Source organism: Labeo rohita, chromosome 1 (assembly GCF_022985175.1).
Source record: "Labeo rohita strain BAU-BD-2019 chromosome 1, IGBB_LRoh.1.0, whole genome shotgun sequence".
NCBI lineage: Eukaryota > Metazoa > Chordata > Actinopteri > Cypriniformes > Cyprinidae > Labeo > Labeo rohita.
In genome coordinates this window covers 38,930,047-38,946,724 of record NC_066869.1, presented here as the reverse complement: position 1 = coordinate 38,946,724, position 16,678 = coordinate 38,930,047, and the positions used below count along the sequence as shown (strand labels likewise).

At 32.6% G+C, this 16,678-nt stretch overlaps 1 protein-coding gene across 2 annotated transcripts in view; it reads right to left on the bottom strand.

Annotated features, from left to right (window-relative positions):
* Positions 1 to 16,678, bottom strand: part of dlc1 (DLC1 Rho GTPase activating protein) — a 122,107-nt gene that overhangs the window by 87,102 nt on the left and 18,327 nt on the right. For both annotated transcript variants that reach the window (XM_051114003.1, XM_051113993.1), the window contains exons 3-4: positions 9,881 to 10,030; positions 8,383 to 8,523 (exon numbers count right to left, since the gene is read on the bottom strand). In XM_051114003.1, the coding sequence (XP_050969960.1) occupies positions 8,383 to 8,523; positions 9,881 to 10,030 (291 nt within the window). The remainder of the gene's footprint in view (positions 1 to 8,382; positions 8,524 to 9,880; positions 10,031 to 16,678) is intronic.

Below are 16,678 nucleotides of genomic sequence, written 5' to 3'. Positions count from 1 at the left end.
CTGTTTGCCTATGTCTATTATTTCCGTTATTGTCGTTACTGCATTTCGCTTCAAAGGCGCGTCTCGAGACCCTTGGTTCTATGCTGCGCTTTTTTAAAAACCATTCCTGAGTGCTGCATCTCGTGTTTTTAGATGCAAAGACGTATTCTATGCGAATGGCTCCTTACGGGTTTGGAACAATGACAGAATTGTAATTTTTGGGCGAACTATCCCTTTAATTTTGCGATAAAGTTTACAATAAAAAATGAAAGTCACATTGTGAAATACAAAGCTGCAATTGAGAAAAGTCAAAATTACAAGAAATAAAGTTGCAAAATGTGAAACCAAGAACCAAAAAAAAAAAAAATATATATTTTTACTGGCCATGAAACAATTTTCTTCAAAAGCAGGCAGTTACTTTAACTATATGCATATATGCATTTATGGTGTAATTACTACACTTTCGTGTCAATCCATGTTCATATTTAGTGCAAACAATGAGCTGATATTTACGCTTTAACTTGAACGAAAACAGTGTATCCGGCGTACACAGTTTGCGTCCAGCCGATGCTTTCCAAAATGACGTTACGCTGACGCGAAGGAGACGAATTGTTGAATAAAAACTTTTTTTTTTTTTTTCTTTGCGCACAGAAAGTATTCTCATCGCTTCATAAAATTCAGATTGAAACACTGCTGGCAGACTATTTTGGCGATATTTTTCATACTTTTCTGGGCCTTGACAGTGGTATTTACCTGACAGTCACAAACCTTTTGGTATCCAAAATATCTTAAACTGTATTCCGGAGACGAACTAAGCTTTTACGGGTTTGGAATGACATGGGGGTAAGTGATTAATGACAAAATTTTCATGTTGCAGTGGAGTAAACCTTTAACATTTAACATGCAAAAGGAATACGCAGAAACAGTATCAAATACAAGCCAGTCTCTCTTCCATGTCACTGAAACACCATCTCTCGCTAAAACACTGAGAACCGTCATGACTTTCTGATGTTTGCTCATCATGTTTCCATTCCGTTCCGGCGTAACCCCAGGTATGTGTCACCACATTCTCAGGTTATGAGAAATAAAGAAGGGAAAAGTTAATCTTCCGAAATAAAGCAGCAATATCTCCAGTAAAAGTTATTAGAAACTTGTCTAGGGACAAGCTAGCCATCACACTGCTCTGACCTTATCAGCCCGTTTGCATCCGATTATTTGATTCGCTCTTGTCGCTTATGACAAAACAGCTAACCAGTCACGATGATGTTGTCTTCAGATTGACTCATTTATGTCAGAAACAGCAAATTTCTTTAAAACGGTCTGTTGTTCTCACAACATTGCTTTGTTATAATTCGTAAAAGTTTGGCGACTGGCACGGTTACATATACTCGCCAATGCCGATTTTCACTCGCATTTGGCGCTTGCCGAGTGTTAATTTTAGGGTGTAAAACATCCAATTAAACAATTAGATATTAAGTCATATTCTGAAATACATACATATCAAAATGGGCTTCCATACATATATTTCTTGAAATATACGCTTGTGTGTGTTTGTGGGTGTGTACTGTACAGAACACCTGTTTCCAGCTCTTCTCTGCCTGTGCGTGTTTGCATATTTACATCATGATTTATAGCAATCGATGCTTTCACACACAGGGGACTGTGTCACGCACATCTCTCAATCTCCTGCCATTCCACACCTTTAAATTTATAGACAACAAATGACTGTGCTTTACTTTGGCTGCCATCCTCTTTTTGATATACAAATATGACGGCAGTTCCGACAGATGAAACCCCTTAAGACATACAGATTTCTTATGCTGAGACTTCAGGGGCCTCAGACGAATATATTGAGTTCTGCCCATGCCGGGCCAATAAACTGTCAACATCACAATGCTAGCCAAATACATGAAACGTCTTATGCTCCTGACAAGCTTGAGTTATGAGATGAAAGTGGGCTGAAACATACAGGGTTCTGGATCCTGTGAGGAAAGAAACAAAGACTGTAATATGGTCATTATGGGCAAACAACCAAACGTGTAAGATGTACAGCACTAGATGTTAATTGAGATGAATGAATTAATCAACGACTGCTGGAAGTTCTCATTGCAGATACCATAGAAATGAATCTGAAGGGTGGGAAAGCATATTTATAAGGCGGCTTAGATATTCTCTGTGACTGCTAGCCTCCCCTAAACACAACTATCTCTTTCTTTTCAATCCTCTTATATAACTAGAACCTTGAGTGGGTCATTGTGATGTGTAAAATCAATGACATCATTCCATTCATGTGTCACGTCTGATTTTGTTTTCCTTTTACTTTCTCTGACACACAGAGCAAGATAAAGCTCTTGTTTTGGGCTGCAAGAATTCCTGATACAGCATGGCTGACCTTGAACACTTTGGAAAACAGATTTCCTGCTTAAGGTCAAAAAGAGGTCACATTTTCCACATCCTTCTCTAAAAAACAATCTTTTTTTTGCTTTTTGACACCCATTCTCTCACTCATTCTCACCAAGCCCTTTTTTAAACTAGAAAGATTAGCCTACTCCACAGTTTTGCTGTTTATCATTATTTAACAGAGAAGTGTCTATCTTAAAAATAAATAAATAAATAAACAAACCAAAATGTATCTTATTCCAGCTCCATTAAGAGGAATGAAGATAAATTATTCATAAAACACTTAGGGAAGGTGGTAACATAACTTAGGAGTTTTGAATTATTTAACATGGGCGAATATTCAGTTTAGAGGTACAAATGAATTCTGTTTGTAGTGAGCTAGATTACAGATTACAAAAACCAACAAACAAACAAACAAACAAAAAAAAAAAAAAATTGGAATATTTGGGTTGAGAAAATTAGCTGGAATGTGTATGATTTTTAAAATCATACTTTTTTCCATATTTTTTTTTCTGAATAAAAAAATAGGTTATTGCGACTTTTTCAGAATTGTGAGATATAAAATTGCAATTGCATGTAATAAAGTCAGAATTATGATATACAGTCAAAAAAAATACTATAATATTTAGTTTGAGAAAATTAGCTGGAATGTGTATGATTTTTTTTAATTATTATTATTATTATTATTATTATTATTATTATTTTTTTTTTTTTTTAATTGAAAGAGGTGTCTTTATTTTGGAAGTCAGTTTCTGCTCCTGAATAAAAAATAGATTATTGTTTGAGAAAAATAGATTATTGTTATTGTTGACTTTTTAATCGCACAAGTTCTGACTTTTTCTCACAATTGAATTTTTATTCATGCAATTCTGACTTTTTTTCTCAGAATTGTGAGATATAAACTCACAATTGCATGTTATAAAATCAGAATTGTGGTATATACACTTGAAATTCTGAGAAAAAAGAAAGCTTTAAAAAAAAGTCAGAATTACGAGTTTGTCTTGCAATTCTAATGTTTTAACTCGCAGTTGAGAGTTTATATCATGCAATTTTGAAAAAAGTCTGATTTGCGAGTTTATATCCCGTAATTTTGACTTAATTTCACAGAATTGCAAGTTTATATCTCACAATTCTCTGAAAAAAAAGTCAGAGTTGTGAGTTTGTATCATGCAATTCTGAGATGAAAACTCACAGTTGTTAGAAAAAAAAGGCAGAACTGTGAGATATATATATATATATATATAGCAATTACTTTTTTTTTTCTTCATTCAGTGGAAAAAAACAGGCTTACATAGTTTTATACTTACCAAGGCTCCATTTATTTGATTTAAAAAAAAAAATAATAACGTTGTGTTATTGTATTGCATTTTAACATTAACCTTTATTTATTTATTTATTTGATGGCAAAACTGTCTTCAGTGTCACATAATCCTTCAGAAATTATTCTAATACACAAATTTTGTGCTAAAGAAACACTTCCTAATATTATCAATGTTGAAAAGAGTTTACTTTTAAAACTGCTTTACTTGAAAACAGTGATACTTTTTCAGGATTTTCTTCTTTCATGATTTTTGGAAGCTGAAAAGTTACTAATGCATTTTCAAACAGACTCCTATGAGTCCTCATGATTTCATGACTGACACAGCTTCAAGTTATTTCTCTCAGAATCTATTTATTTTACTTTCTGGTCATGGTGACCATGAGCACGTAGACAGAAGTAACCAGCATAATTTCTTGGACGTACAGTGATGCCTCAATAAACTTAATTCTGGGCATTCACTGTTGCTGCTGCTGTAGCTCTAAATAACGTACATTAGCAATGAAGGGCAGCCGTGGCCTTGCAGCGCTCCGTTAGTGTTTAACATACCTAAGCAAGAGGAAAAGAATTTTGCGTGCAAATGCTACCTATGAGCTAGTTAACTTGTGTGTGTATCAAAAGGCCTTATCTTTCATGTGTTTACCAGGTACACTTATGTAATCCGGTGAGGAATGGCAGGAACGAACAAACAGAAAGGTGTCAGTAGACGCTTACAAACGTGAACAAACACACTTACTTTATGGTTGCAGACACTGAATAAGTGTCAGGGTAAACAGTAGTTTCTTTTGTAAACACGAATGGGTTTATGCGCACTTTGCGACACGTGTTCCTCGCTATGATGTCTGCGGGTACTTGCTCAAACGTGTAAGCTTGCATTCTCTGTGCCTTACATTTTTTAATAATCTTTTTTCTGGCTCCATTTCTCATCTCTCATCACCTTGACCTATGACTGAGCTGAACTCTGCTATGTCAACCCATTAATCAAGATTAAATGGATACAGCCATTCAACGAGCAACTTGCTTCATTTTTCCATTACCTCAGTCAAGATGACTACAGACTGAAAGATAAAAAAAATAAAAAAATAATAAAAAATCATCATGTTGAGATAAGGGAGAAATCGGAGTACAGATTAGATTCATAGCATTAATATTGTGAAATTTATTGCAATTTAAAATAGCTTGTTTTCTATTTTAAGATATTTTTAAATGCTTTTTTTTCTGTGATGGCAAAGATGAATGCAGTTGGTGTTCAAGAAACATTATTATTATTAATGTTGAAAACAGTTGTGCTGGTTACTATTTTTGTGGAAACAAGATATTTTTTTCAGAATTCTGTTATGATGAACTAAAATATTGAAGAAGAGCATTTATTTGAAACAGAACCTTTTTGTAGCATTATACATGTCTTTACCGTCATTATTGATTAATTTAATGTGTTTACTGTTAAACAAAGTATGATTAAATTAATAATCATACATTTAACAATTATAAATATGCATTATATTATTAGTAATAATAATAATAATAATAATAAATACTAATTATGAAGCACCAAACAGGAAATAATTATATAAAATCGGAAGTAAATTGTGAATATGTATTAAAAAAATCAGAATATATTTTTTTATAAATCAGAATATATAGTTACAAGTCTGAATATATAAGTGTAAATTGTGATTATGTAGTATATCTATATATTCATATTCATGATTTCTCTCTCTCTCTCTCTCTCTCTCTCTCTCTATACACACACACATATATATATATATATATATATATATATTCCACAATTTACATCAACATATTCAGATTTTTTTTATCTTCATATTCTGATTTTCATTTATATTTACTTCTGTGTATTCAAATTTACAACTATTTATTCAAGTGTAAAAATATATTTTCTGACTTACTTCTATATATTCAGACTTACAACTTTATATTCTGATTTCCATTCTGATTTATATATTCAGATTAAATATACAATAATGCATTTTAAATATTTTGATATTTTAAAATAAATATATTTTGATTTACTTCTATATATTTAGACTTACAAATATATTTGATTTACATTTATATATTCAAATATAAATATATATATATATATTTTGTAAACCAATATATATAATATATAGAATATATGTTCAGACCTACAACTATATATTTGATTTACATTTATATATTCAGATTAAAAAAATAATATATATATATATATATATATATATATATATTTTTGTAAACCAATATATATAATATATAGAATATACGTTCAGACCTACAACTATATATTTGATTTACATTTATATATTCAGATTAAAAAAAGAATACATGTATATATATATATATATTTTATTTACTTCTATATATTCAGTTACAACTATATATACACCAAATATACGTTTATATATTCATATTTATAAAAATATATTCTGATTTAATTATAAATAAGATAAATATTTTCAGACATGTCTCCAATATCAGTTCTATTCATGACGTTTTTGATAGCATTGACTGATCAATTAGAAGCATTCTGACTTCAGCATTGATAAACACCATCACCATCTTTAATGTCCTTCCTCACATTCAAGCATTTTCTTATTCCTCACTGCTCTCAAACTTACTTTTTTAAAAACTTTGTTTGCACAAACAGACATGAAAACACTCAGTCCATCTTTTCCTGCCTCTCACTGACACTTTAAGTGTTGTTTGCCACGTGCTTCTGAAATGTGGAGTCAAGCGTGTAATGGGTAATCAAATGGAAGATTTCTACGCTCGCCTCTGAACACAAACTCACACACAATCTCACTCGCATCCACAGACATCCAGACATGTGCATGCACCACAGGGGAAGATCATAAGGAATATTTCTCCAAGTGTTTTAGTTGGTGGAAGTTGGCAGACAGTACAGGCTGTTATTATCATGTTCCAGCAGCTTTAGCCACTCAGAGAGAAAGAAAATGAGAGACAAGATGAGAGAGAGAGAATCTCTCTTCAGAACACTTTAAAGTGGCTGCTGGAACCACAGCACACTCTAATTTACTGTTTACATTGTCATTCAGCATACAGAAAACCATATGTAAATGTTGGACACTTCAGCGCATAAGAGGTGATTGACACTGGGTTTAACCAATTCCAGAGCCACGAGAAAGTATGAATGGTATGTGATTGCACTCCTCACATCAGTGAAAAGCTGACCTGCTCAGGTAACTGGAAATGGCAAAACTTGTAAGTTATAAAGTTGGCTTGAAAAAGTCTTACTGATCTAGTATGTAATCTTCCTATTATTCTTCTGAGTGAAAATTTGAAAAGTATCTCCTCCTAGAGCTTTAAAGTTACAACCAGCAAACTTGGGTCAGACCTACTTTTTTCAAACTGATCCAATACAAGGTTTTCATAAACCAGGCTACTAAAAAAAAAAAAAGAAACACCAAAAATCCCATAGACTTTCACTGAGGGGGTAAAACCTTTTGTACAATAAGACTTATTGTCTATGTAAGCTGTGTATTGCTATGGCAAAGCTTAACAACTCCACTGAAGGAAGAAGAAAAAAAAAAAAAACCTAAAACCAGCATGGTTTTAATGTGGTTTTGGCACCTTTTTAGCTGGTCAGGCTGGTCTTAGCTGGTCAAGCTGGGAGACCTGCTCAAAGACCAACCAAGATTAAACCAGCTACTTTCAGCTTAATCAGCCAAAACTATCTTAAGATGGTTGGCTGGTCTTAGCTGGTTTAAGCTGGAAGTATCTGGTTTTGGTTGGTCTCACAGCCTGGCCAAACTGATTTTACCTGGTTGGCCAACTGGTCTCTCACCCTGACCAGCTAAGAAGTGGCCAAAAACCCTCTAAAACCACGCCTGCTGACCAGCTTTAGCTTTGACCAGGCTGGACGACCAGCTAAAACCAGCTAACCAGCTTAAGCTAGGTTTAGCTGTTTTTTCAGCAGGGTAAGACTAGACAAACAAGCCTAGGCTGGTTTTAGCAGTTTTTTTTTCTAAATCAGCTGGGTGTAGCTGGTTGTTAACTGTTTTCAAAAAACAACATGCTAATCATGCTAAAAACAATTTTGAAACATGTTAATCATGTTAAAAACCATGCTAGAAACACACTAGCAACATGCTAACAACATGTTAATCATACTAAAAACATGTTGACAACATGCTAATCATGCTAGAAACATGCCAATAACATGCTAAAACGTAAGAAACGTGAATCATGCTACAAACCTGATAACAACATGCTAGTCGTGCTAGCAACTCGCTAGCAAAATGCTAACAACATGCAAGTCATGCTAAAAACACACTAGCAACATTCTAATGCTAAAAACCAGTTTGCAACATGTTAATCATGTTAAAAATATGTTTGCAACATGTTAATCGTGTTGGAAACATGCCAGGAACATGCTAACAACTGGCTTATCGTGCTAGAAACATGTTGGCAACATGCTAATCATGCTAGAAACATGTTAAGAACATGCTAATCATGCTGGAAACATGTTAAATCATGGTAGCAAGTTGCTACAACATTTCTTAAATATCTAAAATTTCAAACTTCAAGCTTTTACAACTGCTTCAAACTTACAGGCAAGGCTTTTTCAAGCCAACTTCAAAGTTTGTTCGAGAACTTTCCTCATCTAGTTAGTATTGACTTTGATTAATTGTTCAACAACAGGTAGGTTTTGGTCAACTAACCTCATTTTTTGGTCTAGCCCCAGGAGTTCCAGAGGGTCCTGATGATGACAGTGATGATGAAGAGCGATACAGTGGGGTGTTTAGAGACTGGGAAGAGGCTGAAAGACTCCCTGCTGAATCCAGCATGTCTAAATCAACTTCCTGTTCAGGAAAAGAGTAACATTGTCCTACTTTAGATGCAAAAACACATACTTAACAATTTCTGAAATGAAATTTTTTTTTTTTTTTTTACGTAATATTTTCTAAATTAGAAATAATTTGAAAATTGTGAAGAAATAAACTTCTTTTGCAGTCTATAAACGTACACTTTACACATCTCACTGCTAGATTTGACCCAGTTTGCAAGGTATGTGAAAATAAATGTTCATTAGATATTCTATATAATTACATACAGACATGTGTTTGCTGAATGCTCACTTTTTCACTAAACAATTTAATTTCTACGTACTTTTTTTTTTTTTTTTTTTTTTAAGTAAATTATCAGGCACTGACAAAAATAAATATGCACCGCCAAGATAAAAGTCCAACTTCTGACATATTGCCCAATGCTGCAAAATCAAAAAATGCCAAATACTGGCCTGTATTTTAGCCCTGGTGATGTATCGGTCAATTACTAAAGCATTTTACATAGATTTACTGCTGGTATTGAAAGTCTGGTGCAGTTGTTATTATTTCATTAAAGGAGAAGACCACTTCTAGAACAAAAATTTACAGATAATTTACTCACCCCCCTGTCATCCAAGATGTTCATATCTTTCTTTCTTCAGTCGTAAAGAAGTTATGTTTTTGAGGAAAACATTTCAGCATTTTTCTCCATATAGTGGACTTCAGTGCCCCGAGTTTGAACTTTCAAAATGCAGTTTAAATGCGGCTCCAAACGATCCCAAATGTGGTTGTAAACGATTGCAGCTGAGGAAGAAGGGTCTTATCTAGTGAAACGTTTGGTTATTTTCATAAAAATAATTAAATGTATATACTTTTTAATGTCAAACACTCATCTTCCTCAGCCTGAACTCTGTTTTATTCCGGTTCATGACGGTTAGGGTATGTCGAAAAACTCCCATCTCACCCTAACTGTCTTGAACCAGAATACACAGAGTTCAAGGACAGCAAGACAAGCGTTTGAGATGAAAAATTATTTAAATTGTATTTTTTAATGAAAATAACCGATTGTTTCGCTAGATAAGGCTCTTCTTCTTCGGCTGCGATCGTTCACAACCGCATTTGGGATCGTTTGAAGCTGCATGTAAACTGCATTTTGGAAGTTCAAACTTGGGGCACCATATCAGTCCACTATATGGAGAAAAATGCTGAAATGTTTTCCTCAAAAAACTATTTTTTACGACTGAAGAAAGAAAGACATGAACATCTTGGATGACAAGGGGGTGAGTACATAATCTGTAAATTTTTGTTCTGAAAGTGGACTTCTCCTTTAAATCATTTCAAGACTTAGAGATGAGTGTATCATTTGCATGAAATCTTCTGATTGGCCACTCACAGAGACGATCCGCCTCTTTAAATTGGGAGTGCCATTGAGGGAGGAGCTTAGAGCATTCTCAATCTCTTTGTCCAGCTGATCCAACTTCATTATTAACAGAACCATGGAGTCCAAGCGTGACCTTTCCTTTTCCCTCTCCTCTCGTGAGCTCTGAAATGAGAAAAACAGTTTTGTATAATCAGATGTTTTTTCGAGAAACGCAATCTTGAAACCAACACTGACATTAATCCAATCGCTCCCAATGACAATTCCTAAAACATATGTCATAGCAGACCAGGCGGCGACTCGGATGAAGACGGGACTTTTCCATACAAGCTGAGACAACACTTCATTTGATTTACTCTAATCTTTTTTTTTTTTTTGGCTAATGCTATTAAAGGAATAGTTTGTCTAAAATAGAAATTCTGTCATCATTTACTTGTGTCGTTTCCAAGCAAGAGTTTCTTTTGGCAATAGAAAACAAAAGATTTTTGAATGGTGTCTGTCCAAGGGACTAAATCTTGTTAAATATAAATTTAACACACACACACATACAGTGGTGCACATAAGTGGCGCACATGTGTGACCAAAATGAAAAAAATGAGCTGGGTAGGTAAGTTTAGTACTATTACATATTAAAGTACTTGCACAGATTTACAGAGAGAGAGAGTAGAAGACAGAAGTTGTAATGCTACTCAAGCAGAGAGGAATGATGCTGGCACTTGCCCCGTGTCTGAACCAGGCCTGTGCAAACAGCCCCACACAAAGCAGTGCGGCGTGTAAAGGGTTTGCGTAGCTTTTTCTGGTATTTACCCTTAATACACGCTTGTCTGTCAGAGCACACAAAGAGAGAACGAGAGACACTTTGCTAATAATGAGCTAACAAACATGCAATCCATTGTCTAAAACACACTTTTTACCTCCAGACAGTTTTTAAGAGTTTGCTTTTGTTATAGTATTTTAATATAAGAGCACAGGTCATGAGGATTAGCTGGTAGACTCAACTTGGTACTGGTTAGCTCTAAAAATCACCATAAAAGGAGTAAATGTTGTGATTTTATAAAACTTACACGTAGTGTATATTATATGCTTACGCTACAGGATACTAAGTATTTTTAAAGTCATACATAGCTTTACATAAGAAACAGACAGACATTTTTATCCTTGTTTATTTAAAATGCATATTTGCATCACGGCAGGTTTGATCTGTCATGCCAAATAACACTGGTTAGAGAAGCACAAACATTTGATTCAGTATGTCCTTTTGTGCTCCACTGGGAGTCATTTAGGTTTAGAATGGCATGACGGTGAGTAAATACATTTTTCTTTTAACTTCTTTAAATCCAACACTGTCATGCCGTAAAGGGATTTTGGCTGTCATTTACATACACACAGACAAATTCATTACAGTCACAAGGCCGTTTAGTACTACTGATTAGGTGTGACTGATGCAGGTGTTGACAAATTTAGCACATCATCCCAAAGGATGTGCGTGCATGTGTGTTGTTTCGCTTTTTTTCTTTTTTGAATCTAAAAATCCATGTATGGCATTGTTTTGATACAGAACAAGCTAAATGACACTGTGCTTTCATATTTATTTATTTTTTCTCTTTCTCTCTGTTTATAAGGATGAATCTGAAAAACACACAATCATGCCACTCATGACACATCAGCTGACAACAGGATTGGAAAATCTGACACATTTATCCTAAAAGATGTACAGTCTTGCGAAAACACAAAGGTGCCTATAAACATGCATATAATCAGGTTCCTCATTCAGCTTTGAATGTGTGTACACTTTGTCACAGAGAATACTGTTTGTTTTGGACTGTTCTTGGTCAGCAGAATCAGACAAAATAGGATCTGCTTCAAATCAACATAGCACAGTCCAAAAGGTTACACACGATTTGTCATCTCTTATCTATTACTGGAAATACACCATAACCAAATTCTTGGCATCTTTATAACCACAAACTAACAAACTACATATGTTGCTTTAATAAATAAATAAATAAATAAATAAATAAATAAATAAATAAATAAAAGTTTATATTTTTTAAATGATTATTTTTGGTAATATTTTAAATTAGATTTTATTTAAATAGTATATATTAATTTTGTTGTTGAGTTTTTGTTATTTTTATTAGTTTTATTTTTTCTTTGTTTTTGTTTTTATTAAAAAAAAATATGTATATAAAGTTTTAGTTTATTTAGTTTTATTTATTTTAGTACCTCAAATTTACATGAAAATTAGAAACGCTGCCTTGGCAACTAGCTGAAATAATTTAAGTTTTAAATTGCATTTTATTTCAGTTAATGTTTTGGTTTCAGTAAATAAATAAATAAATGAGTAAATAAATAAATTGATTAATTAATTTAACATTTTTGGCTATATGCTAAATGAATGAACGAATGATTGAATGAATGAATGAATGAATGAATGAATGAATAAAACACAATACAATACAATACTTTTTTTGGCTATATACCAAAGCCATAAATAAATAAATAAATAAATAAATATGGCACAAAGTGTACAAACTACATTCAAGCATTTGTGCAATATAAAGTCTGAAATTTGAAGGTTGTACATTATGGAAAATAAAAAATAAATGTAGATTTATTTAAGGTTTATATCACTAACTAACTAACACATTTTTTTGCTGTATAAAGTTTGAAACTTTGAAGTTGTCATGGAAAATCTTTAAAAAATAAAGAATCATTTTAAAAGTTTTAAAATAAAAGTTTTGAAGTTTATATTTTTTACCTTTTTTGTTAATATTTTAAATTAGATGTTACTGAAATATTATATTTTAATTTGTTTGTTTTTGTCATTTTTATCATTTTTATTTTTGTCTATACATTTTTTTTTCTTTTTTTTCAGTTTTAGTTTTAGTTTATTTCACTTTATTAATCTTAGTACCTTATATTTACATGAAAATAAGAAAAGTTTCCTTAGTGAGTTCCTGAAATAAAATAAGTTTTATATTTTGTATTTTATTTCAGTTAATATTAATGCTACTTAAATAAATAAATAAATAAATAAATAAATAAATATTTTTTTTACTATATACTAAAGCAATATATCATACAAAATATAAGTCTGAATATAAATAATAAATATACCCCTGGTTTCACAGACAAGGCTTAAACCTAGTTCCAGACTAAAATATAAGCCTGAGCTGTTTGAACTGAAAGAAACTTGCAATGATTGATCTTAAAACATGCCAGTGTCTTTGTTTTGTCTCAAGATGCACACCAGTAATGTTTTTTCTAAGACAGTAAAAAAATACTTAAATGTCCTGGTTCAGTCTAAGCCCCGTCTGTGAAACCAGGCCACAAAGTCTGAAATTAAGTTGTAATTTAGGGGAAAAAATAAAAATAAACGCAGAATTATACATAAATACATAAATGTATACATACGCACATATACACATTCACACTTTTTTGCAATACAAAATAAAAAATTCTGAAGTTACAGTTTAACCATTAATGCACTTAGCAAAGAACAACCATTTGTGAACAATCATTGTGATTTTAAGGCCTTTTTAAAATCAAACGGTTTCTCTTAGTCACTAAAGAGATAAAATGAAGAGCAAATGGAGACTTTTGCTTAAGTGAGCTCATGAGAAAACCACCCCAGCTGGTGGCCACAGCCGTTGCCACACATGTCTGCACTAGAGTTTTGGAAGAGATCTCGACCAAGTCACAAGCTGTGCTCATGTTTGCCAAGATACCAATGTTTGCAATCAAAAATGAGAGATCTCAACCTGACTTACAAAATCAAATGATCTGAGTGTTGCTATCCACTGCATTCATAGTGCATATTATATCTTATCAACATATTCATATTATACCTTATCTGCTTGTATTTGTATTTTTTTTTTTCAAGCTACTATAGGAAAAAATGATACTAGAAGGATAAAGCTGATACTTCATTAAAAGATTACTTCATCATCATCAGTCAAATGGCACAGTAATTTATTTCAAAGTGACTGTAAACACAGAGATCAGAGCAACACCTGACAGTACAACACACTAAATCCACATTCCTGCACGTATGCATGACAGTGTGGAGTGATTGAGCTACAGAAAGATTTCTCCTCATTTGTCTTGCTTTCTTGGTGTCTTGTGTGTGATATCAGGTGTTACACTGACCTCAGGTGGTGTGCTTTTAGTAAGACACTACAGCTATGGACGTTCTACACAAAACTCACATTCACAAATGGAAGCTTGTATATAAAGGGTCAGAAATTAAAGGTGACTCACTGTAAAATTCCACATAAAGGTACAAGCACCCACTATTCAAAATAATAAGGTAAATATGTTCTGACAAAACTCTTAGTATTCTATTCTAAGCGTATGCTTTACATACTGTATGCATTAAAAAAAATATAACATTCCAATTATTCAGATGAAAATAATTAATATTTACTATAATTTATATGGTTAAAATGTCTAGAAAATCACAAATAGTTCCTATTAAGCAGACCTTGTGACATTTAAGGAAGGAATTTACACATTTTATGCCATTATGAACCATTTTCTGTCCCCAAGGCATTTTTTGTAAGGTTATTCCAGTTGTTTGAGGACATTTTGAGACATTTCATAGTCACAAGGACAGCCAAGCATGTACACTCACATACACACAACAAATTCTATATTCATTCAGCACGCCTCTCGCTACAATGACCTTTCCTTGACATTTTGACTGCGCATCTGCTTGTGCTTTAATAAGCTTCGATATAAAGTGTGAAATGAAGTGCATTTTTATTTGAATGTTCAGTGCTGGAGAAAGTAATGCATTACAATATTGTGTTACTGCCTAAAAAAGCAACTAATTGTGTTAGTTACTTCTTATAGAATGTAATGCGTTACAATTATTTGCATCATAATCTATGGATGCCAGTTTCTATAAAACTCGAGTTATAAAGTCCAATTTTAAGGGGGAAAAAGGACTGATGTTTTCAGAATTGCAAATTTATATCTCACAATTCTGACTTAGTAACTCACAATTGTATATGAACTCGCAAATTCTGAGAAAAATCACAATTGCGAGATATAAACATAAATTCTAAGAAATTTCTCAGAATTGCGAGATAAACTCTTTTAACTTGGAATTGCGAGTTATATCTAACAATTCTGAGAATTAAAAAAAAGAACTGCAAATTTATATCTCACAGTTATGAGAAAAAAAGTCAGAATTGCCAGTTTATATCTTGCAATTTTGAGAAAAAAAGTCAGAATTGTGAGTTTATATCACAATTCTCTGAAAAATAATCAATTGCAAGTTTAAAATTTTGAGTTTATGTCTCACAATTCTGAATATATCGAGATTATATCTTGCAATTATGAGAAAAAAGTCAGAATTGCGAGTTTATATCACAATTCTGAGAAACAAACATCAGAATTGCAAGTTTATTTCTCACAATTATGAGAAAAAAACGTCAGAATTGCAAGTTTATAACTCATAATTATGAGGGGGAAAAAGTCAGAATTGTGAATTTATATCTCACAATTATGAAAAAAAGAAAATCAGAATTGTGAGTTTATATCCTGCAATTATGAGAAGAAAGTCAGAATTGTAAGTTTATATTACAATTATGAGAAAAAAAAATATAATAATCGGCCTTCTATAATAATCTTTGCACTTTACTGCTTTTATTCATTTTGAGGAAAACTGAATCTGTTTTTATGCAAGTGAGATGCAAGTGAATGCATGTTGACATTTAGTCTTGAATTACAGCAAGCATCATGTTTATGCAGAGCACACAACGCCTCTGCACTTACTTCTGATTTCTTTCAACATTGGGACAGGACAACTGTCAGTTAATAAATGGGAAAACAAAGTAACTGGAGTTACTTCTTTTAAAAAAGTAACTTGGATATTTTCTCGCAAATTAAAAAGTGATGCATTACAATGCACTAGTAATCTGATTATGTAACTCACGTTACTTGTAATATATTACCCCCAGTGGGTATGTTACACTGAGATACTTTCCTCAGTGTTTTTCATCCCTGCTTATTTTTATGCCATTTCACTTGCACCAAACCTGATAGTCCCTTTTTTTGTTGTTGTTGTTTTGAGCGAATCATTCCTTTAAAGTTACTCATGCAAAAGCTTGTTTTCAGGTAATGAAACCAGTAATGTGCAGAAATGGGCTATTTACCATCATCCATTTATTAGTACAAATCCAATAATAGAGGGCGTTACAGACATAAAGTGAGTATAATTGGAGTAGTCATTAAAACTCATCATGTGGCGACCACAAATATGCAAAATAAAACAGCGATTATGACTATTATTTCAAAAATACTATTCTTTACTTTAGGAGTGAAAGAAAATTACTGATGTTGGTTGCTACAGGTCACTGAGTTTATTCTCTGTATTTGGATTTCAGCAGTTAGGTCGTTGTACAGCTGTTGTCTGTTATGTATCTTATTATGTCTCTCTCTTTTTTTGTTTTTTTTTCTCAAGAAGACCTGCTGCTCTGATCTTTGTTTACTGTAATCTACTTTTCCCTTTGCTTTAGTTCTTTTGTCATGAAGACTTTTCCTTTACTTTTTATAATCATTGGCCTTGACAACCACCTCTATCATATTCTTTTTCTTTGTCTAAAAAAGCAGTTTGGTGAGAAAAAAAATGATTTGTACAATAAGCTAAAGACACAATACACAAATGGTTAGCACGTTCTGTTTGTAAAGTTATAGTGTCTTTATTAGATTGTGATGGAATATTCTGTCACATTCACTACTGATCAAAATTTTGGGGTTGGTAAGACTTTTTAATGTTTTTGAAGGAAGCCAAAAAAAAAAAAA